The sequence below is a fragment of the Maylandia zebra genome, linkage group LG4, assembly GCF_041146795.1.
Source record: "Maylandia zebra isolate NMK-2024a linkage group LG4, Mzebra_GT3a, whole genome shotgun sequence".
In the NCBI taxonomy this organism is placed as follows: Eukaryota; Metazoa; Chordata; class Actinopteri; order Cichliformes; family Cichlidae; genus Maylandia; species Maylandia zebra.
The window spans coordinates 12,454,756-12,480,396 of record NC_135170.1 but is presented as its reverse complement, the minus strand read 5'-3'; the positions used below and the strand labels follow the sequence as shown (position 1 = coordinate 12,480,396).

General features: G+C 41.1%; 2 protein-coding genes across 5 annotated transcripts in view; both read left to right on the top strand.

Moving 5' to 3' along the window:
• Positions 1–1,159: 1,159 nt before the first annotated feature.
• Positions 1,160–10,435, top strand: xpnpep3 (X-prolyl aminopeptidase 3, mitochondrial). Its single transcript, XM_004575493.4, has 12 exons — positions 1,160–1,332; positions 1,416–1,529; positions 4,756–4,878; positions 4,964–5,151; positions 5,292–5,511; positions 6,916–7,100; positions 7,200–7,262; positions 7,603–7,716; positions 7,836–7,921; positions 8,605–8,788; positions 9,375–9,495; positions 9,576–10,435. The coding sequence occupies exons 2-12, from the start codon at positions 1,463–1,465 to the stop codon at positions 9,740–9,742; spliced, it is 1,518 nt and encodes a 505-aa protein (XP_004575550.1). The 5' UTR covers positions 1,160–1,332; positions 1,416–1,462; the 3' UTR covers positions 9,743–10,435.
• An 8,780-nt stretch (positions 10,436–19,215) lies between these two features.
• The window catches only part of ep300b (EP300 lysine acetyltransferase b), a 30,730-nt gene continuing 24,304 nt past the window's right edge, over positions 19,216–25,641 (top strand). For all 4 annotated transcript variants that reach the window (XM_004575492.2, XM_004575491.2, XM_004575490.2 and 1 more), the window contains exons 1-3: positions 19,216–21,351; positions 22,935–23,521; positions 24,504–24,683. In XM_004575492.2, the coding sequence (XP_004575549.1) occupies positions 21,258–21,351; positions 22,935–23,521; positions 24,504–24,683 (861 nt within the window). In that variant the 5' untranslated portion in view covers positions 19,216–21,257. The remainder of the gene's footprint in view (positions 21,352–22,934; positions 23,522–24,503; positions 24,684–25,641) is intronic.

Here is a 25,641-nt window from a genome sequence, read left to right as displayed (position 1 = left end):
TGTGTGCCCTGAGCATGGCCTGACAGAAACGGTTCCGCTTCACAGCGCGTGCGAATCAACTCAGCTCCCCCAAACTTTGTAAACCCTAGAAGTACGAGATTATTTCATTAGAGGGGTTAATGAACCCAAGTAGTAAAAATGTTAACATTATTTTCTTCTTATATAAATATCTGTAAATAGAAATATTAAAAAATAATATTTAATATAAATATATATATAAATATTTAATATTCTTTCTACTGACATAGTGAACAGCATTTCCTGTAGTTGTACTGGATCATTTTAATATAACAGTGCATTTAGATTTTTTTTTTACTAGTCATGGCTGTATCAGCATCGTGACAATAATAATAAATAAATTAATAAGCACTTTAACAGGCAAACAGTCACAAAGCGCTGTATACAAGAAGAGGAACATAAATACGAAAAGTTAGTGCAATAATAGGCAATAAAAACATACAAACCCATCCCACCTTGAACCTTGTCTCGTTATTCCCTGAAATGTCACGCTCAGGGTTAAAATGCACAGGCAGCATGTTACCTCATCATTGAGTGGGCCAGTTTTCCCGGAGTCTAGCCTCCCAGGCAGCAACGCGCCTGACGGTTTAGGCACTTTCATTTTCTAATCATATACGCTGAATTTCATAGTGTAAATCGCTAATAAATATACACGTATTTGTTGTTTCTACCATGTAGTAGAAATGCTAGAAAGAAGCTCCTGTAATATTCTACTTTTTTTTTCTTGTTGTAAGTTAAAATCATACTAAATAATAGAGTGACAGTGTTGTGCTGGTTTCTAGTTTAGTAGTTTATTTTTTTTATGAGAGAGCAATGTTTGTGACTTGTTTTTACAAGCTGATGGTGTATTTTATGGAGGACATACAGTGCCTCAATGAATCAAATAAATACATCATTCAGTAAATAATAAAATCTGATAATTAATTAAAATATGAAATAATACATTAAATAAATCTATACATAATTAATTGAAATATCAATAATGTCATTTAAAACATTTAATAATTTATTTGTTAACAATTTTAATTAATTACATTTAATTAATTGTTTAACTAGTTATTTGATTATTTTTGGCACTCGATAGCCTCCATTTTATTGAGTGTACAAATGACTAAAATAAAAGCTGCTTGTAGTCGGTTCAACAAGTAGGAAAGGGAGAGGGTTCCGCTTCTCTACCTGGGAAACCAAACTCAGGGAAGCAATTCTCATGAACTACAAACGAGCGTGGCTAGCAGACGTGAGAATAGCGAGCTAGCTAGGTGTAGCTGTCATTCAGGGTACATATAACTGCTGGAGGAGAGACTGTTAACCTCGGTAAGTGATAATAAGTTACTTCAGAGTGTCTCTGTGAATATGAGTGCTCGGTAGTTCGCTGACTGTCACACTTTGTTCCGCAGGGGAGCGACATGCTGTGACTGATCGGTGTCCTCAAGTTGCAGCAACAATGTTGCTCTCAGCGAGCGCCTTGGTGAGGACCGCTGTCAAGCTGATGCCACGGACCTGGAGTGGAGGTTAGAGACAGTAACTTTACAATCACTACAATGACATTACTGTGCAAAAGTCCTGAACCATGCCTCTCTTATGTACATGTTGGGTGGGAAATGGGAAAAAAAACCCGTCTAGAGACAGTATATAAGGCAATAACAGAGCTTGAATAATTCTAACCAGCTTGAAAGTCAATATTTGGTACGACCGCCTTTATTCTTCAACACAGTCTAATGTCTTTTAGGCAGCTTTCTTTTCATTTCTTTAAGTAATCTTCAGGAATAGTTCTCCAGGATTCTTGAAGGACATTTAAAGCTCTTCTCTGGATGTTGGTTTTGTTCTGTTCTCTTTCAACATGATCCCACACTGCTCCAATAATGTTGAGGTCTGTGCTCTGGGGAGGCCAATGTGTGTTTTTCTAGGTATGCTTTTACTGCATTGGTAGTGTGTTTGGGATCATTATCATCCTGAAAAATCAATCAGACACTTTCCAGATAGTATCCGGTTGTTAAGTGATGACGTATAAACCCTGTTTCCATTAAGGCTGGTGTCTTTTAAAAGTGTTTGTATTGTGTTCAGTTTAATCTGAACAAGCCCTTAAAATAGTCAGTGATCACTGGCTGATCACCTCTCTGGGTTTTTATTACCGCCATTTGTCTGCAGCACGTTGTAAAGCTCAGTTGATTTAAACCAGCTTATTGTTTGGGAGCCGCCAAATATTTTAATGTGTCAGAAAAGTATCACTCTGAGGCTAACGAAGATTTGAATGGGTGCATGAAGCTGTTGTTCATAGCAAGTAATCCAAACTATGCAGCAGGATATCAGTGACTAACCACGTGCTGGGGATGGATCATCACAGGCGTTCTGCTGACTGAAGTTTGGTCCATTTTCAGTGTCTTTTTCCTGTTGTACGATTGCATTTGTCTTTGCCCATTGGGGTCTCTCACATTAACTTTCATTGAGAGCAAAAAAGTTTGTGTTCATCCTCCAACTTCACTGTGCTAATGTGTTTTTATTTTCCATATCAACCATAGCTCTGTCAGCTAGCCCAACTTCAGTAACCTTACAAACATTGCTGCTGTTTAGTTTTCTGTCTTCATGCATGTCCAAAGTGATTGCTGCGCTGTACTTTTCATTTTTCAGGATAACTCAGTCAGAATATGGTGTATCATCTTTGGATAGAAACTAGCGAACTTACTCCCCACTAACCTCTAACTTCATAAATCCTGTTTTTCATGGATGCCTGAATCTTAAACTTGATTGTTGCATCTGGTAGAGCAGCCACACTTTTTACTTCATTACAAACTAAAGAATTTTGGCACTTTTTAGCTCCCAGTGATGCCGCAGTGTTTGTTTGAGTTGAAGAGGAGTTTGGACCCTGAAACGGCGAATGACGTCAGACTTAAAAGGCAGATTGCATGGTAGATCAAAGTCTGATGGTACTTTTCTGCATTCATAATTCCATCAATTTTGACAAGATCCCCAACACCACTGGCTTAAATGCAACTCCAAACCATGATAGAGCCTCCACCCTGTTTTACAGATTGCTGTAGACACTCACTGTTGCACCTCTCTCTTGACTTCCCCTGTACGTACTGATGACAGTTTGAACCAGAAATGTCACATTTGGATTCAACACTCCATCAGACCTGTTGTCACTGATTTTTGGTCAAGTTCTTGTGTAATTTGGCATCCCTCAACCTTCCACTGAGACCATTTCTAATGACCCTTCAGTGAACAGTAGGTGGATCAACAAAAGGTTCTTATGGACACAGCCACCCCTGTGCGTCTTCATTTGGCTCGAAACTTTTGCACAGTACTGGAGCTTAGATCCACTGAACTGAACTGGCATGTAGTTACAATGCCATGATTTTTTTTTTCTTCTTCCTGATTTATTTATTGATTATGTGTCCCATTTATGTGGTTTAGCTAATGAATGTGCAAAGATGACCTGAGAAAATACAAAATGTGGTCCTTAAATGAAGGTTTAATTAAAAAAAAAAAAAGTTAAATTGAAATTGCACTCCGCTTTCCAAAAATGTGGTTAATTAATCACAGTTCATGATTTAGCAAAATACTTTTTCACATTGGGTCAGGTAGGGGTTTTTTTCTCCTTATTAAATAAAATATTCACTTAAAACTGAATTTTGTATTTACTCAGGTTATATTTTTCTAATTAAAAAAACAAATGTGTTTGTTGATGAGCTTGATGATGATGTGTACCGACTATGCAGAAAACGAAGAAATCAGGGAAATGCTTTTTCACAGCACTGTACTGATGGGCTACTCTAACTTCACCATTGCTTCAACCTGTAAAATACAGCATATGTTGATGCTCAGATAATAAATATCTAATAAAGTCATAATAATTTAACGTTGTCCAGCGCCGCTGTGCTTTTTACTTGTTTATATAAAGGTATGTTTTGTAATCGCTCTTTTAAAAAAATGTAACTTCAAACCTTCACCACCAGTGGGCAGCGATTTACCCGTCGGTACACTGAAATACTTTCTGATGCGAGACGCTGCTCTATGCTGATAAAGCTGCTGTGACGCAACTTATTGGTTTGCGAAGCCTGGAGCTGATCGTTGTCACTCCCCCCCACCTCTAGGTGATTGCTAAATGAGCCCCCCCCCCCCCCCCCCCCCTTTTTTTTTTTAATGGTTTTGTATGGATAAAGTTTTACATATTGGCTGAAATCAGACACACCGTAACTGAATACATATGTATAATATTACATTTGCACTAGTTTTACACTTTAAAAAAATCTGTTAATGTCACAGGGCTTAGATCACTCCCCAATTTTAATAGTCAGTTGTCCCATGACATCCTGTTGTTACCTAGTAACATGAGCAAAAGGTAAGTAGGTGGGAGATAATAGATTGTTAATGCAACTGATTTCTCTCTCTATCTCATTTTGAAGACACCCACTCGTCCCACTGATGTGTTGCATGAAACCGTAAAGACAGCCAGACTTCTACCCAGTAAATAATCATCGGGATGCTTTGTAGTGGCCTGAAAATTGCTATAAATGGGGTTGGGTCTTTTTTTTTTTTTTTTTCTTTTTTTTTTTTTTTAACTTTTACTAACGTTTAGTACCGAACTCTAAAATTGTTTAAAAAGATGCATGAGAAAAAACTACTATATTCAATACTCCAGCATCGCCCAGCGGACAGAACTGATATAACTTTGCTTTAGTCAAACTGAACTGACCAAAGCACCTGTTTACAGTCTGTGTGTGTTTCTGTCTGCAGGATGTATTTGGTGCCTGTGCAGAAACATTTCTGTGAAACCTGGCGGGTTGAAGCCAAAGACGGTTCCACCTCGTTACCTTGGCCAGCCCAGTCCTTTCACTCATCCGCACCTCATCAAACATGGTGAGTATTGTTTACAGTGGACAGCTGATCTTGTAAAATGTCATTTCTTAATTTATTTCTTTAAGGAAAGCATGCTTCTCCTCAGGTGAGGTAACCCCAGGTTTGAGCCAGACGGAATATGAGCTCCGCAGACACCGACTGGCCTCGCTTATCGAGGCTCAGGCCGAAAGACTTGGACCTTCTGCTTCCTCCAGCACCCATGTGGCCATCATTTTGTCTCACCCAACTAGATACATGACCAATGACATCCCTTATCCCTTCCATCAGAACCAGGTGAGCACTTGCTTTCAAGTTGCATTCAGTTCAGAATTCTTCAGAAAGGAGAAAAAATTGGATTTTGCTCTTCTTCCTTTTCCTGGGTGAAATTCCTGGGTAAGTTTTTACTAATTCATCTCAAAACACGTGTTCCTCAGGATTTCCTCTACCTCAGTGGTTTTCTCGAACCTGACAGTGCCTTGGTTCTTCACGGGAAGGGTCAACCAGACCAGGCTATTTTGTTCGTCCCTCGCAGAGACCCGGGGAGAGAACTGTGGGACGGACCGCGGTCTGGGAAGGACGGAGCAGCTGCTTTGACTGGCATAGAGAGAGTTCATAGCATAGAAGAACTGGGTGTTGTACTCAAGAGCCTGAAAGGTGGGTGCATGGGAGTGGCGGGGGGGGGTTACTCTTTGCAATCCTGCGGAGAGAAAAAAGAAAGTGTTATGGTTCATTCCTACCAGATCACTAACTGCCATATCTTTCTCTGAGAAAGGAAAAGGAGGCCCAATGGTTTTGGGTGGTCAGTCTGAATTACGCATGTTGCTTGAATAAAGAAGCAAAGTGACACTGCTTCAGGGTCTTTCACAAACCTTATTATCGCAGGAATATATATGGATGGATGGATGGAGTGTTCTGGAAGCAAAACTTCTGCCCAGGAGTGGTGGCCCTATCAAATTAACCTCAAGGTCAGAAAATCTGCAAAAGACCCACAAGTTTCTTGCTTGTACAGTTTGGGGGGAATTAGGTTTATAATGATGCAACAAGCCACACGTTTGGCATTATGGCCATAATACACAGCACAGGGGAAAACCAACCACAGCATATCAGCACAAGCACTTCGTATCAACTGTCAGCACGGTGAATGGGCTCATTTTCCAGCCACAGGACTCGGGCACCTTGAAGTCATTGAGTTGACAATGAACTCCTCTTCATACCAAAGTATTCTCCACGCAGACAGGAGGCCCTCTGTGCAGCAGCTGAAGCTTGGCACAAATTAAGCCATGCATTAGGACTATGATCCCTAACAGCAAATGGGTGAAAGAGAAAAATCAAGGTGTCAGTCAGACCTCACCTGACAGGCCTAGACTCGCCTCAAGTCCAGACCTCAGCACAACTAAAATGCTTTGGTGGAAGTTTAAGAGAGCTGTGCATAAATGAATGCCCACAAACCTCAATGAGGTGAAGCAACGTTTCTCCACAATTATGTAAGAAACTGATAATTGAGGTTATTGCTGCTGAGGTGGGTTGCTCTTCATCTTCATAAACGAAGAGCAGGTGTACTCAAAACTTCACTAGAAGCAATAAATAAGGATTCTAGAGTTGTGCAATGTGTGACCTGTTGATTATTGTTCTGTGTTCACATTTTTTTGGCTCTGCACCTGCGGATCTGCATGGATTCTTTTGTCCTTCAACTGTAAAATGCTAATGGGGTATTGTCATCAGCCCATTGAACAGCCGGGTGGATGTGATAACTTAAGAGTGAGGCAAAGTAGGATTTACAAATTGATACCATAGGTGCATCTACTCAAAATCTGGGATGAGTATATAATATAATTTTATTGACTGATGTGAAGACGTTCTTTTTGACAGGACGGTAGTAAAGAAAGATGGGACGTGTGTGGTAAATAAAAATGCAGTTGTTGGATAAATGCTTTCCTATTTCAGTGCCAAAACTTTTCATTTAGGTATTAAAATGTTTTTCTTTTTTTTTTTCTATTTAGCTCTTTTATCACTTCAAATTCACTCTTAGCATTTCTGTCTTCTCTGATCCTCTTCCAGGCACTATGCTGTGGTACGACACTTCTCAGCCGGCTCACCCTCAGCTCCACCAGGCTCACGTGTGTCCCGTTCTGGAGGCGGGGCCGACACCACGCACTCTCAGACCTCTCATACACTCTCTCAGGGCCCTCAAAAGCTCAGCCGAAGTGGCTCTCATGCAAGAAGCGGGTCGAATCACGGCACAGGTTGACGTTTAAATTGGTTCTTGTGAAGCTCTTGAAGACTCCAAGTGAATGTTAGATTTATGAAGTGTACTTGCAGCAGCTCATATTGTTATCTTTCAGGCTTTTAGGAGGACAATGGCTCTGTCTCAAGGAGATGTGGATGAAGCTGTCCTGTTTGCTAAGGTGACTTCTGTGATGACCTTTGTCTTCACTGCCTTTACGTGTGCGAGCAGTCATTATCTTTGTCTTTCATTGATTAGGCTCATGATGTAATTATTAGAACAGTAAGTGTTAGTTTATTGATTTTTACAGTTGGAGAAGCAGCTTTGAAATTTTCCAAATTTCCCTCCTAATTTCACGAATCTGCTTTAAAAGAGCAGGTATGGAACTCCAGAGAGTTGTACCTTAAACTGAAAATGCTGTTTAAGTCTTACAGTGTCTACTTTATTTGTTACGTACTGTACTGTGCAAAAGTCTTGAGCCTCCCCTCCATTCTTTGTATTTAACATAACCTTTTTTCCAGTTTGATTTTGAGAATCGGATCCATGGTGCTAACTTTCTTGCGTACCCTCCTGTGATTGCTGGAGGAAATCGAGCTAATACTCTGCACTACATAAATAACAACCAAATAATCAAGGTAATTACTCCATGAACACGTCAGAGGACACAGATATTCCTGAGAATAATTACTTTACATGTATTTAAGTAGCATATATGACTCATTACGTTTTGCTCCCTCCTCTTTGTCTCCATCAGGATGGTGAGATGGTGTTGCTGGATGGTGGTTGCGAATACTTTGGTTATGTCAGCGATATCACTCGAACGTGGCCAATAAATGGAAAGTAAGTAAGCTGATTACCCTTAAAATATTTGGTGCCAACAGAAGTGATAGTTTGTTTAATGAGCTCATAAATATGGAGAGTTTATGCCCTCAAGAAGGACACAAAAGCTTTTTCAATATGGGGATCTGAAAAATTACCTACCACAGTGCGTATTGGCTTGCATAGCAACAGATGATCTAGTGTGGCAACCCTTAATAGAACCAGACATTTGTTTAAAAAAATAAAAAAAGGGGTGATCTAGCTTTTGGAAATGAGAGAAACTAAACTACAAAACTACAATCGCTGATTGTAGGTTTCAATCCTTTACGCCTTGAGTTGTGGCAGAAGTTCTTTTCCATCTGTTATCATGACTTTGCTAACGATAGAGTGAAGTTCCCATTTGTGCATCGCAGCCCATGAGTCAGTGTACAGTGTAAATTTGTCAAACTTCATTTTACATCCAGGTTTATTTAGTCATCTATTTGTTCCAAGTATTTGTTTCCAGAGTGCATGTGTTAATAAAGGTGGTTCACATCACCTCCAATCCTGGTTTGGTGATCGTGGTATTCAACTTTAAACTTCATTTTATCTGATTTCTAGAATTTAGGTCCCTGAAATTAAAGAAACTGTAGTCTGTTTTTGAAGGTTGATCAGTTCCAGTCACAGAAATAAACGTTTTGGGTTTTTTTTGTGTTCAATACTAGATTCAGTCCTGCACAGATTGAGCTCTACGAATCCGTCCTGGAGGTCCAGCGTTCCTGTTTATCTCTTTGCTCTCCAGGCGTCAGTCTGGATCACATCTACAGCACCATGCTGGCTCTGCTGGGACGACAGCTTAAGCGGCTTGGCATCCTCGGGGCCAGTACCAGCGATGCTGAGGCGCTAAAGGTAATAATTGGAAAAACGGTGGGTGCCCAGATTGGTTGTGCACTTCATATTTAATGAGGCTCATCTGCACAGTGTCATGGTCCCTAGAGGAGGAGTCCGGACAAATCGTACTTTTCCTCAGAATTTTTACACATGCAGTGGACTTCAAGTGGTCGTCAAAGAAGTATAACAGGAATAACTACTCTGTTGTCGGGTCTTCGGCTGTCCGTATCTGCAACAGAGTATAATTTAGGCTTCAGAAGGAATGCTGGCGTTATATTCTTATGAAGTCAGATTTCCCTTTCAGTATTACAGGTGATATCTTGTGTCGGTAGTTACTAAAGCTGGAGCTTCAATTCAACATTTCAAAAAGTTTTTTTTTGTTTTTTTTTTTTTTGTTTTTTTTTTTTTGTGTGCAGACCAGATGACCTAATCCAGAGGATTCCTCTCAGGTCCATGCTGCACTTCCATTCATCTTTTATTTTGGTGTTTTAAGTGCTTTTTAATGTGGTTGTGCTTTGTTAAGGTTTATGTGAGGTTTGACTTTAGTAGAACCACTCGTCTGACTGCTGCAGCCTTTTTAACTATTTATTTATTTAAATTCCAGGCTGCAAGGCAGTACTGCCCCCACCACGTTGGCCATTACCTGGGCATGGATGTCCACGACACTCCTGAACTATCTCGCTCGCAACCTCTTCAGCCAGGAATGGCCATCACCATAGAGCCAGGTTTGAAATCCACACGGTTGCACCTGCATGTAAATGTTCTGTCCCGTTACCGTTACGGCTCACATTGTGTCTTGCTGCAGGGCTATACATCTGTGAAGACAACGACCAAGCGCCGAAGCACTTTCGAGGTCTGGGTGTCAGGATTGAGGATGACGTGGTTATCAGAGAGAAGGGAGGACCTCTGATTCTGTCCTCTGACGCACCAAAGACCATCGCTGATGTAGAGCGGGCCTGTGCACAGAGATAGAGCAGGGAGAGAAAGAGAACTGACCGAGTGCTACTCACTGCTATCTGTTTATATCCTGAGACTCAGGGCCGTGGTGCATTACAGGTGGGAGCACACAATAAGACTTTAGTTTTTAAGTCACAACAACCTGTTATCCTCACTACTCTGTCTATGAAATACTGGCTGCATTAGAGCAACTCAGCTCCAAGACATAAAACCAAACAGCCAAACATAAAGTTGCAATTCTTTATTTACAAAAAAAGGCAGATTACAGATTCTATCAGTGAGCCAAATCTGACACTAAAGCCTAAATCAACATCTACAAACAACAGCTAACATCCAGCTACCACAAAAGTATTTTACGTGATAAAACCGGTTTGATTCTCACCATGTTTTCTGAACTATGGTTCATTTTCATATCTCACTGAAGAAGTTGCACACAGAAGTGCATAATTGTTTTCCAACTCATACTGCAGTACAAAGGATCCAAAAACCTGAGTACTGAAAAGGCTGCTCGTCATAAATCTGGAGTTACTGTGATGTCTTCATTAATCTGCTGAATGTGAAAAAGGTCACAAGAGTGTCAGTGTGTGTTGGATTTTGTTTTTCTTTTAGCAGAGAGGAGAGTTGTGTTGTTTTCTAAATTATTGTGTATTAAAATATTTCCAATATTTCTTTCATAACTAATAAATTCAATGGGTTTAACTTGGGTTACTTATGGAGGATGTTTTGTTGGTCGATCATAGTGAGAGATGACATTTCCTTCACTATATTATAAGGGTCAGTTGTCCCCTTATGTCTTGGACAAAAAGGACAGTATTGTAGGACCATTCATTCAATTCAGTTTTTATCTACATGGTGTCAAATCACGACAGAATTCGCTTCAATGTGGTTTATATTGTAAAGTAAAGACCCTACAATAGGCAGGAAGAAAGTTTAAGCGATACCAGACTGTGGACAGACCAGCCCTAATTCAATGCTTTATCAAAAATGAAAGTTTTAAGCCTAATCTTAAAAGTAGAGAGGTGGTCGGTCTCCTGAATCCAAACTGGGAGCTGGTTCCAGAGAAGAGGGGCCTGAAAGCTGAAGGCTCTGCCTCCCATTCTACTTTAAATACTCTGGAAACCTTAAATAAGCCTGCAGTGTGAGAGCCAAGTGCTCTTTTGGAATGATAAAAGTCATGAAATGCTTTGGTCCTATTGTCAAATCTCAAGGTTTAAATTTAAAAGATCTCAGTGCATTTCAGGTGACAGCTGGTATATTTATACTTACTATCTAAGTAGTATATTTTTAATAAAAATATATTTAATGTCAAAGTCAGGGAAAGTTCAAGAGTTTTTGGTGGTTAATCTGAATATATATGTTGCTTGAATGAAGATTGATAGTATTAGCATTAATGCAGTATTAGTATTAGTTCAGGGTCAATTACAGATCTTATCATCACAGGGCTTTGCGCAGTCCTGTGGAGTACTAAGTTCCTCCTTATTGCTTCCATAGAAACTCAGAGGGTAATCAAAAGCACATCAGTAATTGATCATAACAGGTGTGTTTTGTGTGGGTTCATTTGTGGAATTTCTGGCCTTCTTAATGATGTTGGGACCATCAGTTGTGTTTTTCAGAGGTTGACAGCCCTATTTGACAACTGTTAGAATTCATATTGTGGTAAGAACCAATCAGCTAAGTAAAGAGAAATGACAGTCTATCATTACTTTAAGAACTGAAGGTCAGTCAGTCTGAAAAAATTGCTAAAACTCTGAATGTGTCCCCAAATGCAGTCGCAAAAACTATCAAGCGCTTAACAGCACTTCAGATTAGAGCCCAAATAAATGCCACACAGAGTTCCAGCAGCTGACACATCTTTACATCAACTGTTCAGAGGAGACTGTGTAAATCAGGCATTGGTGGTCAAATAGCTGCTAAGAAACAGCCACTAAGGAAAAGCAACAAGCAGAAGAGATTTGTTTGGGCCAAGAAACACCAGGAATTGACATTAGACCAGTGGAAATCTGTGCTTTTTGAACAGTTGGTCTCTACATGCATGGTTCGCCCTGTGAAGCATGGAGGAGGTGATGTGATGGTGTGGGGGTGCTTTGCTGGTCACACTGTTGGGGAATTATTCAAAATTGAAGACACACTGAACCTGCATGGTTACCACAGCATACTGCAGTGACATGCCAACCCTTCTGGTTTGCGTTTAGTTGGACCATCATTTATTCTTCAACAGGACAATGACCCCAAACACACATCCAGGATGTGTAAGGGCCATTTGCATGGACTGCAGAATGAAGGCAAAAGGGCCAACAAGCACTCAGCATCTCTGTAACTCATTCAAGACTGTTGGAAGGCCATTTCAGGTGACGACCTCGTGAGGGAATGGAGAAAATGCAGGAGTGTGCAAAGCGGTAATCAAAGCAAAGGGTGGCTATTTTGAATCTAACATATAAAACTTGTTTTGAACTGTTTGTTTACTACATAATTGCATATGTGTTCATTCAGTTTAGTTTTGATCCCTTCAGTGAGAATCTACAATGTAAATAGTCATGAAAATAAATGAGAAGGTGTGTAGTGAACGTCAATCAGGAGAATATTAAACCCTTTTAAACATAATGCAGTCTAGTACATTATCATGAATGATCATATTATTTTGACACTGGGAAAAGGAAACTGGGAGCTTAGTGCATAATATATAGTATATTTTAAATATCATTACTTTGCATTAACATAAAACACCCATGTAAAATGAACATATGACTTAAACTGATTACATTAAAAATCATTGCATTCCATTTAATTTTTTATAAATCCATATAATACCATGTTTTTTTGGGGTTTTTTTTGACACTGTAGTTTTTATTAACAGTTTTGTCACAGTTTTACATTTCAGGGGAAATAACCAAACAAGCACACAGTCAAAACAAACAGAACTAAAGCGAACAAAAGGTGTGGGTGCCAATTCTAATCAACTACCATATGCATACCTGCCTTTACTCCCAGCATACGTACTCCAGCTTATATACATACTTTGATACATGCATGCATATATGGATATACAAAGTTATAGACCTTAAATGTTTTGTTCGTTCATTAATTTTCCTTGGTGCCATATAACAACATTTAACCAGTCTTTTGAAGAAGGTGGATCCAGTTTGTACCAGTTTCTTGTTATAGCTTTCTTTGCAGCTATCAATAGGATATATGTCAAATACAAGTCATCATACATAACATACTCTCTAATATTCCCAAGATATACAGTTTTAAAATTGTGTGGTAATTGATAGCCCAAGATATTGCCTATTACAAGAGTCACGTTCTTCCAAAAATGATGCAGTTTCAGGCACTCCCAAAACACGTGCGTATGATGTGCTTCCATGTTACCACATCTTCTCCAGCATGGCAAACTGTCTTGAGTCTGCTTACTTTTGATTTTTGGTGTAATAAAGAATCGAGTAAGATGTTTCCATCCAAATTCTCTCCAGCATCTTGAGTTAGTCGTTGTGTTCTGGGTTTCACACATGTCTAACCATTCCTCAGTTGAGATATCAGTTTTTATTTCCTGCTTCCATTTCTTTTTTATGTATTCAGTTGATGTTGCCATGTTCTCTCTTAGGTTTTTATATAGTACAGAAATTTCCTTGAATTGGAGGCACCTGTATGATTTGATTACGCAATCAAGCACGCCATAAGACGTACGTGAACTTCGTACTTCCTTTGAAAAGTAGTCTCTGAGTTGCAGGTACCGGTAAAAATCTGTTTTCTCTAGGCTATACAATCTTTTAAATCTTGGAAACTCATCAAATAGCCATCTTTCATTATTGTACAAATCGCTGTATAACACCAACATCATAGGCAGCCCAGTTTAACATCTTAACCTCCCTTTCCAACTTACTTTGTTTAACTAGGCCAGACCATATCTCTAGAGTGTGGGATGTTATAGGATCAAGGAAATGCTGTAAAGTTTTCTTAAGTTGCTCATTTCCAAGAAAAGTCTGGACTGGGACATCCTGTACTCTTATTTCAATATCTTTCCATTTAGCATTAAAGTTCTGATCACACCACTTTATCGCTGGCCTGGTTTGGGCCGCATGGTAATAATCTTTTAGATTAGGGAGTCCCACACCACCTTGCTTCCTAGATAGTTGTAATGTTGTGTATTTTATTCTAGGCCTTTTACAGTTCCATAGAAATCTACTCATTTTTATTGTTGTGATTCTTGCACTAAAGTCTAGTGTAAGAGTTGACCATCGGTTTAGATCGTGTTTAATCTGAGTGGTCAGTCCATCATAATTTGTTTTAAAAAGGTCACTCAATTGTTTAGTCACAGTTACACCCAACTATTTCATTTGTTTTGCAGTCCAGTTCAGTTTAAACTTATTTTAACCTCTTTGGATGGCAAATAGTTGAAAGCCAGTATCTGAGTTTTGGTCACATTAATTTTGTACCCCGAATGTTCAGCAAAGATATTAATTACATTAAACAGTGGAATTAAAGTTTGGTTTGGATTTTCTAGGTAGACTATGATATCATATCATCTGCAAATAAGCTGATGATGTGGTCTTCCCCTTTAATATTTATTCCTCTCACTTCCTCACTTTGTCGGATGGCCTGTGCCAGGGGTTCAATATATAGAGCAAAGAGAAGAGGTGAGAGGCAACAGCCCTGGCGGGTACCCCTCTCTCTCTCTCGAGAGAGAGAGATTTGCTCCGTTAGGCTGCCATTGATTCTAATTCGAGCTGTAGGAGATTGGTAAATAGATTTGATGCACATCACAGCACCGTCATTAAAGCCAAACCTTTCAAGCACGGCATATAGGAAGCTCCAATCTACACTGTCGAAAGCCTTCTCTGCATCCAGACTTACTAGGGCCGCACTGCCCTTTTTTGTTTGTATCGAATTAACTACCTGGAGGGTCCTTCTTATACTATCTTGAGTTCTACGTCCTGAGATAAAGCCAGTTTGGTCTTCATTAATTAAATCTGTCATAATTGCCCCATATCAAGATAAGATAACTCTTTATTGTCATACATAGTACAGTAGTACAATGAAATTGGAAAACTGTCCTACGTCGGCACTACATATAACACAACACGACACGATATGACACATCACAACGCAACACAAACAACACAACACAGTATATTAACTTAGTAATAAAAAAAGAAGAAGAAGTGTATGTGTATTGCACACTGTTATTATTGCACATTAATTATTATTGCACCTTGTTATAAATATAAATATTATTATTGTTATTGTTTTAAACATTGTTACCTCCCCCCTAACAAAGTCCAGGCAGGTAGCCAGTCAGGTCAGCTATTTGCATTGATCAGGGCTATTGCCCTGTTGTAAAAGCTGTCCTTGAGTCTATTTGTTCGGGACCTCAGCAGCCTGAACCTCCTACCAGATGGCAGCAGCTTAAACACCCGGTGTCCTGGGTGTGTGCAGTCCCGTAGGATGCTGCGTGCCCTCCTGAGACAGCGAGTGCTGTACAGGTCCTTCAGGGAGGGAAGAGGATGCCCAATGATTTTTTTTGGGCCATATTGATGACCCTCTGGAGTGCCTTTCTGTGTGCTGTGGTGCAGCTGGAGAACCACACACCGATGCAATATGTCAGCACACTTTCAATGGAGCAGCGGTAGAAGACGGTCAGCAGCTCCTTCTTCAGGTCCATTTTTCTGATGATTCTCAGAAAGTGGAGACGCTGTTGGGCCTTCTTTAAGACTGCAGAGGTGTTAGAGCTCCATTGGAGGTCTGTGTCTATGTGCACACCTTTCCACACACTCCCCGTTGATGCTGACAGGCTGGAGCTCGGACTTCCTCCTTCTGAAGTCAACTACCAGTTCTTTTGTCTTGGTGGTATTTAGCTCCAGGTTGTTATCTACACACCAATCTGACAGCCTCTGAACTTCAGCTCTGTACGCCGTCTCATCTCCCCCTGAGATGAGCTCCACCACGGTGGTATCATCTGCAAACTTGATCCAATGTGTTTTCCCCCCTCGTTGCACATTTAATATGCTGTTCAAATCTGGGGAATACTGACCTTAAATCAGCATGGTTGAAGTCCCCAGCTATAATGTGCACTGCGTTTGGATGGGAGTTCTGCTGGTTGCTTATTGTCTTGTGCAGCTCCTCCATCACTTAGCAATTATTGATGTGTATAGTTTGTAGTCCACATTAAGTACCGATATGGGTCTGTAATTGTTACAATATTCTGTGTCTTTTCCCTCTTTAGAGATTACTGAGATAATCGCCTCTCTCTCCATGAGAGAGGGGTTACACCCTCCGCAAGGGTATGATTGAAGCATTGGTATCAACTCCTCCTTAAAGTTCTTGTACCACTCTGAGGGAAACCCATCGGCCCCTGGTGATTTATTAGCTTTAAGTCTTGAAATTGCTCTAGATATTTCTTCATGACTGATGGGGGCAGTTAGTTTGCTGTTTTGCTGCGTACCAATACGTGGTAAGTCTAGGGAGTTAAGAAAAGCAGTTTTTTTGTCTTTATTTGAGGAACATGGTTGTTTATACAAGTTTTGGTAATATTTCCTAAATGTTTCTTCTATTGCTTCCTGGCTATACTGCAAGTTATTTGTAGATGGGTCCCTAATCTTGTGAATTGTATTAGCAGCTTGCTGCTGTCTAAGACGCCGTGCTAACAGTCTAGTTGCTTTTGGGCCGTTCTCATAATAATCCTGTTTCAAAAAGTTTTTTTTCCACTTCTTCAGTCAATATATTGTCAATTTCCTTTTTTAGTGTTTTGATTCTGTCTTGGATGTTTTGTTTTTTAATAAGAAAAGATGTTTTACAATTTTATTTTTGTAAAATTTGATTCTCATCAGTTCACAACATGAGTTAAATCCATAGAACGTAGATTTGGAATCTGACCAGAGGATTGGAAATCAGCTTGTGCTTGTAACACAGATGCTGAACTCACGCCTCAGAATAACACACTAAAAATACTGCCTTTTAAGCAGCTGTAAAACAGCTTGTTTCCATTTAAGCGCTGTTTTCAATAAATTGCATGCTCAAAAAAATGTTTCGTCTCGCTCCCATTTCTTCTTTTTGCATGTTGAAGCTCTACTTGGAACCTTGTTAAGAGCCAACCATGCAAAATATGATTTTTTTTTCCATTTTTCAAGTGGTCTTAAACTTTAGATTGGGACTGTTTATTGTAAAAGCCAAAAAATATTTGGAGACCTCTTTTGAACTTGATTTGTTTTGTTTTTTAAAAAAAACCAGTTGGTATAACCTGATATGTTTGGGGGTTTTTAGAAACAAGGAAAAGTTTTATGTAGTTTAACATCTTGTTTGTTATACTTAGTTACAAAAAAGGTTTTATTTTAATATGGATTGGTGTTTATCAATGTGATAAATATTTCCATATGCCTTTTGTTTTCTTTTTTCAGTTTTAACGTTAATAATATTTGGAGAAAAAAAAGGTGGTGAGAGTGTCTTGTCTCCAGATGCATGACATTGTAATGATGGGGACTTTGAAGATCCATCTTCTAGCAGCTCATCTGTCTCCCAGTTATTCACTCAGGCACCGTTAAATGACTGGAATGAGATTTAGATGTGCCAAAGGAAGCGACTGTCGCCTCAGTGAGGAAAAAAACCCCTGCCTCCAGAAATCAAATTTTTGAGAATGATCTTATTCCATTCGTCCAAGTGGATGATGATTTTATCTTTGTGTTGATGTTAAAGGTCTTTTGAGTGCAATGGGTTGTTACAATGCAGAGGACTGGAGGTTGTTTGTTGGTAGTTTAAATGCCAGCCTAATCTGGGTCTTGCTGCAATGAAGGCAGGTAGTTTGCATCTGTGACAATTGGTCGTTCTGTCCAGCTACACCCATGAAACCAATGAAAATATGCAAATTGTGTTGAAAAAGCTGAAATGCAACCAGCACAAATCGGCCAAATGACAGAAAAAAAATGTATTTGTGACAAAACTGTACATGATTAAATATTTTATAAGATTTTTTTTAAATGTTTATTAAGTAATATTAACTCTTTTCTGCTAAATAGCATGCTTAGATTTATTGATGCAGGGCTGTGATGTTAAAGATTTCATGAAAATTTAAAGGGGTTATTATTCTGCTATTGGGATTGTGTTCACATACCTGCGCTGTGGAACTCAACTGGTATTCACCACTGGCAGATCCATGACTGCACATATGATGTTGGGACAGCAGGTTTCCCACGGTGTCTCCAGAAGCACACATTTGTCACATGTGCTCAGTCTGAACCTGCTCTCATCTCTCATCACCAGCAGTGGTCTGTGGCCACCACCTGCAAACCCTTTCCTTTTTTATTGGCTCTTCAGAGCACCTGTTGTCACTTTCATTTGCACTAAGCAAGGTGAACTGGATCCACAGTGGTTTCTGTTTGATAACTGGACACACTGATATCTCTGGAGTAATCACATGATACTTTTTTTTAGCAGTGTATTGTCTCTGTAACAGAAAACACTTAATGAATTCGCCATTTTATTAGAATCCAAGTATCTTTGATCTATCTGTTTATAAGGTTGGGGAAACCTGCAGTCAGCTGAGACTGAAGAAATCACTTGGATGAGTGATGAAACGTTTCTCCCACTGAAAACGCTGCGTCCAGATGAACAGAATCAACTTTTGGGGATAGAATCAAAGTTATTTTAGAATATTTCATTAAACACTAATGTGTAAATGTTAGCCGCCCCTTATATTCTTTTGCTTAGAAAAATGGGAAATAAGTGCGGGAATTTATTGAAACATGTGCAAACGTACATGTAAAAACAATATATAAGGCAAAAACAGGATGTCTGTGATTCTAATGAGCTTGAAAATCAATATACGGTACGACCTCAAAGTCTAATCACTTTGAGGCAGCTTTCTTGTCATTTCTTTAAGTAGTCTTCAGAAATACTTCTCCAAGCTTCTTAAAGGACATTCAAAGCTCTTCTTTGGATCCCGTTGCCTGCCTTTTGTTCTGTTCTCCTCTCAGGATGAAACCAGATAAGATTTTGAAATCTTATCTATGTACCTATTTTCAGTGATATCAACAATAATAGCAGGAAATTAAGTAGGCATATAATGAATTTTCTCTTTTTGTTGCCATGTTTTTCAAGTAACCTATATTTGACAACAGCACAATAAAACTGGAAATTCTGTTTTTGGTGTGCCACCCCAATATTTTTAGCGGCCCCTATATGGCCACCAAAAAATTCTGGACGCACCCCTGTTTAAAAACTGTACTTTTCAATATTATTGTCGAATAAGTCGCTCTCCACTTTCGCTGTAGTGAAAGCCGCTGTATTTGACTGAGATAAAAGTGGAGCGCCACTGTCCTCTGCAGATTGAAATCGGCAAAAATCCTCAGAAAAAAGGGAAAAAAATGAGAGAAAAAAAAGAGCCCAGAACCGGTTTCCGGACACTCCCGAACATTTACGAAGACAACCTCTTCTTCCCGTCGTCGCGCGCTCCCTCCTCCCCCCTTTCACGCCTAATGTTGCTGTACCTCAAACCCTCCCCCCGTATCAGAGGAGTAGAAACAACAAGCCGCCATTTTGTTTGTGCGGACAGACCGTCAGAAACAGAAGGAGATAACCGAGAGAAGGAGCGACTCCGCGACCCACGACAGCCGCTCCGGGAACCGCCGGGGGACGAAAGAGTGCCCGAATCCTGTCCGTGCTATCCGGGGAGAAAAAGCGTCACGAAAACCGATAAGACGTCAGTGGGGGGAAAACCGAGTCGGTGACATATATATGTGTATATGTATGCATGAGAAGGAAATACTCCGAAAAAATCCTAGGAAGGGGGTGTTTGCGGAGCGGAGACGGGGAGGAGAGGCGGAAGAGGACGGTGTCTCATAACGAGGGGGGGAAAAACCTGCCAAAAAAAGAGAGGAGGGAAAACATCAACATGAAAAATCATAATGTGTCCGTCGCGGAGGAAGGAGAGAGCCCGCATAGACAATTATATAAATAAATTGCTGCCGGGCAGAAGAGAGAGGTGGAAAGAAAGACGGGTTTAAAGAGAAGGGGGGGAAAACTGCCAGGATCAACGCGGAGGGGGAGCATTCACCATCACAAAGAGTCAATGAGAGGATTTTGTCAGCCAAAAATATTTCAAGGAGGAGGGGGTGTCAACATAATTGTGCCGATCTGAAGCTTTCCGCTTCCGAAATAGCCGTCAGATTTTGATCAATTTTTCTCCAGTCGCCGTTGATCCTCTGCTTTTGCTTCAGAGCTTTTCTTTCTTTTTTCCTCCTCCACGCGTGGCCAAGACATCCTTAAAAGCGACGATATTTGTGACTTAATCTGAGGTTTTTTCTCTAAAGTGTTTTTTTAAATACCAGGAGAGGAACCTCTTGTGGAGCACAAGATAAGTAACCCAACAGACCGTCCTCTGCAAGAGAGGAAAAATACTGATTGGATCAATCTGACTGCCCGCTGATAGGAAATTTGCGCTGTGATCGTCCTCGGGAAGTGTACGGAGAGATAAAGTGTGCATGTGGGAGATTGCACAAGAACTGTGATTTTTTTTCCCCTTCTTTTTTGGTCTTGAAGATCTTCTGTTTGCAGCCGTGCTGACTGCAAGACATCTCGCGCAAGCGGGTTGCAACAACCACTACGTGCAATACGAGTCCTGTTCTTTCTGACTACAGTGCCTTTTGCATGGTCAAACACTTAAGTGCACAAACAAGTCGGCATGTACATGCAGAACACAACGAATTCTATCATTGGGTTATATGTAGTGAGACATATACAGCCGCGATAGACTTATTTTTTACCCGAGAAACCGTAAGCCCGGCGCGTCGTCCTCTCTGTGCAGCTGACTAATTTCTTCAGCTACTTTAAAACTGGTGCAGGTTGTTTGTAGTGCAACTTTAACCGTGTCCACTGCCTCGTTTTACTTCTGAGGGAAATCGGTGGCACTGAGAGAGGTCCGATCAGAGAGGAGGAGAGAAATCTGTTGCATGAGAGAGCTTGGCTCCTGGAGTTAACACAGGAGACTGAAAGAAAGGAGGAAAAAAACAACTCCTGGCTTCTGTTTGCTGGATCGCAGTTGTCTTTTTTGTGCCCTGACAAATTGCTCTCCACCCCCCTCACCCGGCTTGGAGCGATTCGGATTTGAAACGGAGATTTTCTCCGCCGACTATGCCGGGCAGGACTGAGTACAGCCTGGAGGACAGATCTTGGGACGGGTTTTGTGTCGCAGAAGAGGCTACATGAGGTTGTCAGAGGGCCGCACGCTTGCCTTTTTTGCCGACTCCACCTTCCCACCTCCGCCGCCGCCTCCTCCTCCTGCTGCTGCTGCTCAAATCTGTGAAGAAACAAAATCTCCGACTGGGGAGGGGGACTGATATCTGCAGAGGAATAAAAACGAGAGGGGAGAACTGAAAGAACTCAACACTGCTGTGCCTCTCTCCCCTACCGTCCCCCCCGAGCGGTGGGGGAACGATCAGAAAGGTTGCTTAAAAGGACTGGGAGACGCAAATAAAGGGGGTGGGGGATTGCATTTGCCCTCCGTGGATCTAAAGCGTTTTATTTTTAATTCTTCCAAAAAAATATGGCCGATAATGTTCTGGAGTCCGGCCCGCCTTCAGCCAAGAGGCCCAAGCTGTCCTCTCCTGCTCTCTCGGTGTCTGCCAGTGATGGAAATGGTAACTATTTGGCATGCATTATTAAGGCTGGATAAAATATAAACCAGCTTCACTGTGAGGTGTGTGTAAATTGCCGGTCAGTTTTCGGAGTCCCTGCAGAGTTGCATTAGTTGCTTTGACTGACATGCTCAAAAGTTGCTGCTTGCGAACAGCAACATGTTGTTGTCTTGGGGAGTTTGTTTGTTTGTTTATTTTTTAAAGTCTTAATCCGAGAGTTTTTGGCCGCTAATCGGGGAACATGGTAATAGTTGTGGCGACAGGAACAACTTTTCCAGCACTTGTGTTTTGATGCGTTAGCCTCAACAGGCTAGCTAGCAGCAACTATTAGGGTCCACCTCCAAACAATGGAAGAGGCGAGTCAGCCCGGTTTGCTTCAAGTTGTAGAGGTAGTTTTGAATTGAGTAGTTTGAAGAATTAAAGTGCCGACACATTAAGCACCAGGCTTCTTGGATATCCCGATAAAAACTAGAGAAAGATAGGGTTTTTCCGAGGCAGCTTTAAGAGAAAGTGAGGGTAGCCGAGCAGCTAGCTAGTAGCTAGGCAGATAAACCCACCAGACCGGCTCAACTGAGCCCTGCATCTGGTTAGCAAAGACAAAAACCTCAATGAAACAAGTCTTTTTGAGTATCAGTCGATAACCAGTGACTCTAGAGAGAGAAATACCATTTGCGGTATGATTATTGTGTCTTTAGCGCTAAGCATACTGGGTTTTTAATAAACTATTGTTATATACAAGCTAGCTATTGTTCGACTTGAATAAGTTAGGCAGAGCGTCCTTGTCCCGCAGAAGTTACAGCTTTGTTAATTTTCTCACTGCTGCCGGGTTTAAACGAAACAGTAAGCAAGCCACAGACTTTGACATATCTTCTTTGGTGCCCTTTGTTCAGAGGCCTTTTTCCTTTTAGCTCTTTGGTCGTACTATCAGAGCCCATTCTGGTTCTCTGTCCCCATTGTTTGGCTACACGGCGACGCTGCGCCGCACTTGGTGCAGCTCACTTTTTTCTATATAATAACAACAAAGCGTGTCGCAGGCAGAGCAACTGGACGTGTATCACCTCGTATGTGAAGTTGGATCTGTTAGTGCAAATACATCTTTGGAAGTATTTGATCCAAAAAGTGAGAAGTCATTATGGGAATTTCAAGTTTAGTGAGGTGCCAACAGCTCATAAACTACCATAAAAATGTAGGTAATGCTCTTGTCACTTTTAAATGAAAGTTCTACTTAAAAACAGGTTATGATTTTAATGTGCCTCCTGTTGCAGTAGATATGACTTCCTCCACGTCTCTGCAGTTTGTTCCTCTGAACCATAGAACTGCAGTTCAAATTCACACACCTTCCAAGGTGCTGCACTGTTTACCTCTGCGGCTTCTCGCCTTGTCCCGACTCCATGTGTGGCATCCCACAAACCACAAACTGGGGCTCTGGGGAGAGGTCCAGGCTGTGAGAGGCAGCTAGTGCTGGTCTTGTTTCCTGCCTATACACTCTAATAGTTGATTATTAAAAACAAAACACAAAAACCCTGTTAACAAAATCTCTAGTTTTCTGGCTGGTAATAATTCTGTTTTTCCTCCTGTATGCCTAGATTTCGGTTCACTCTTTGAACTGGAGCATGACCTCCCAGACGAGCTCATCAGTTCTTCGGAATTGGGATTGACTAACGGAGGGGATGCCAGTCAACTCCACAGCAGCCTCGGAGGAGGAGGTGGTCAGGATGCAGCTGCAAAACACCAGCAGCTGTCTGAGCTCCTGCGCGCAGTAGCAGCACCACAGCAGGGTGGCCCCACTTCTAATAGCACGCCATCTGGGGCATCCATGGGGATGATGGGGGGTGTCAGCGTTGCCCCTGGAGGACCTCAAGGCATGCCTCCCCAGAGCCAGCCGCAGCAAGCTGGATTAATGCAGCAGGTCGGCATGGTTGGAGCGCACAATCGGGCAGCAGCTATGGTGGGAGCCCAGAAGGGTAATGGTGGACAGCAGCCTCAGCAGGGGCTGATGGGGGGCCAGGTTGTTAATGGCTCACCTAGAATGGGCTACCCCGGCAGTGCTGGCATGGGAAGCAACAGTAATCTTTTGCCAGATGGCCTACAACATCAGCAGCAAGGCGGTCAGCAAATGGGAGCCGGGAGTCAGGCAGGGATGAGACCACAGCAGCCTGGAGCACTGAACAAGGTAGGCAGACTCAAAGCAAGTCTCATTTGTGTTTAAAATACTATTTTTCAAAGAGATTGAACTGGTCAAACTGGCAGGTTAAACAGTTTTGGGATGTACCTGTCAGAGTTCAATTCCTCACATGGATATAAAATATGAAAGTTTGAAATTACTGCTGAAGCCTGGAGGTATATGTCTGATTAGAGCATGGAAAGCTGTAGGCAGATGAAGCTGTGCACTTGCCACTCGGATAAAACTACTCATCTCCAGCACAGGTGCAGATAGAAATGCGGTTACATGTTGGATGTACAGCTGCATCACAGTTTACTCTGTGGTATCGATGGTTAACCCACTTGCTGGTGACTTGTTAGCCACATGATGATTGTGATTTTTATTCTAGAGGCGTAAAGACGTTATCGGAAAAGACGGTTAAATGGTTTTAAACAAGGATTACTTCTTTGCGTTAGTTTGCGTCTCTGGGACTTTTTCTCAAGAGTAACAGGCCTGCAGCTTTGTTTGAAATCGCACTGTTAAACCCAGTAAATTGCTTTATTTTCTCTCTGAGCTTGTAAGTAGGGATCAGCAGTTCAATTAGACACTTACACATGGCAGCAGGTTACCACCCACCTCACAGTGCTGGTACTAAAGGCTCACTCTCACTGAAGTTTAGGCCGTGATTTGCTGCTGTGATAAGAGAATAGTTTGGCCAGATGTTGAAGACCATCGCTGATACTGAAATTGTTTTCCAAGTCGAAGAGGTGGCAATAAATCATGTCTGTGTCGTAAGTTTATTTTGGAGAGGGAGGTGAAGTACAGTAACCAGACAGTCATGTTATTTAAAAGGTGACTAAATGTGTTGATTGTCTGGTTATAGTACATGTTGTGAAAAGTAAAGTAACCTTTTAAACTGTTTATTATCACACTTCTTTCTTACATTGTCTTGTCTCCTCCTCCCCCTCTTTTCATTTTAAACCCCCTCACCCTTTTCTCCACCGCTCTCCAGATGAATATGATGGCCAACGCGGGCCCCTATGGCGGTCCGTACGGCCAGACCCCTGGCCAGGGGATGCCTGGAGCAGGGCTGGGCCCACAGCTCCAGAATAAAGCAGGCCTCCCCAGCAATATGGCTGCCCAGTTTAGCATGGAGAAGAAGACACCAGCGGGTCAAGGCATGTCTGGAATGGTAGGATTTGTTGGTTTTTCTTCTGTTTAAAACTCTGTAGCCCATATAGGAGCCTTTTGGCCCTTACTGCAAATTAAACACACATTTTAACTCTGAATGACTCAAAGTAAAACCAAATATTGAATGAGATTCAGATTGGAAGAAAAAGTGTTGAGGGTATTTCACAGTCATCCTTACTGTATTAAATATATCCTTTGAAAGGCTGAAAACCAACTATCGTTGCCTCCGGTGCTTTTTTCCCTCCAATATTGACAACTGGCAAATGTATGGAGGTGGAAAAGTAGACGCCAGAGAGCTTAAACTTTTTACCTTATTCTTTACAGATCTGCTTCAATAACTTTACATTGCTATATATGATTGCACAGCTTTTGAGATTTGCCATTTGCAACACATCCTATCAGAGGCGATTAGATGATGTGTCTTATAAACTAGATCAGTTTGAGAGCCAGATGGGAATTTGTTTTATTTTGTGCCTTTAATTACTCAGAAAGGCAGTGTCCAGATGAGCATTTTTTTTTCTTCAAATATTGGCCTTTCACTGGCAGTCGTACAAGAAGTCTTTTACTCCCTTCCAGACAGTGTAGCAGCTGAGATGACATTGACACTGAGCCTTGCTGACACATAATAATAATAATAATAATAATAACAATAATAATAATAATAATAATGGGGGTTTAAAAGTTTTGAATGTCATTTTTTCCCATTTTTGTTGGTGCGTTGTCAGACTGGGATGGGGTCATATTTCTGACTCGATCTCAGCACCCAGTCTCCACACTTGGCTTCAGTCAGCTTGTAGGTCTCATTGATGACTTCCAGTTTGTTTTTGTTTTGTCATTACCTCTTTAGAAAAGATGGGCTGCCTCTGCTAAATAACTGTGTCCCGTGTTATCTTAATGAACACAGTTGTGGTGGAGGGAGTTTTTGGTAAATAAGTAGCTCAGATCACCTTTATAATAAT

Bases quoted from the DNA above. Each gene is read 5' to 3' on its own strand.
- xpnpep3 (XM_004575493.4), top strand. From the start codon at position 1,463: ATGTTGCTCTCAGCGAGCGCCTTGGTGAGGACCGCTGTCAAGCTGATG. The intron at 7,717-7,835 runs GTAATTACTCCA...TGTCTCCATCAG, and splicing joins ATAACAACCAAATAATCAAG to GATGGTGAGATGGTGTTGCT. The intron at 8,789-9,374 runs GTAATAATTGGA...TTTAAATTCCAG, and splicing joins GCGATGCTGAGGCGCTAAAG to GCTGCAAGGCAGTACTGCCC.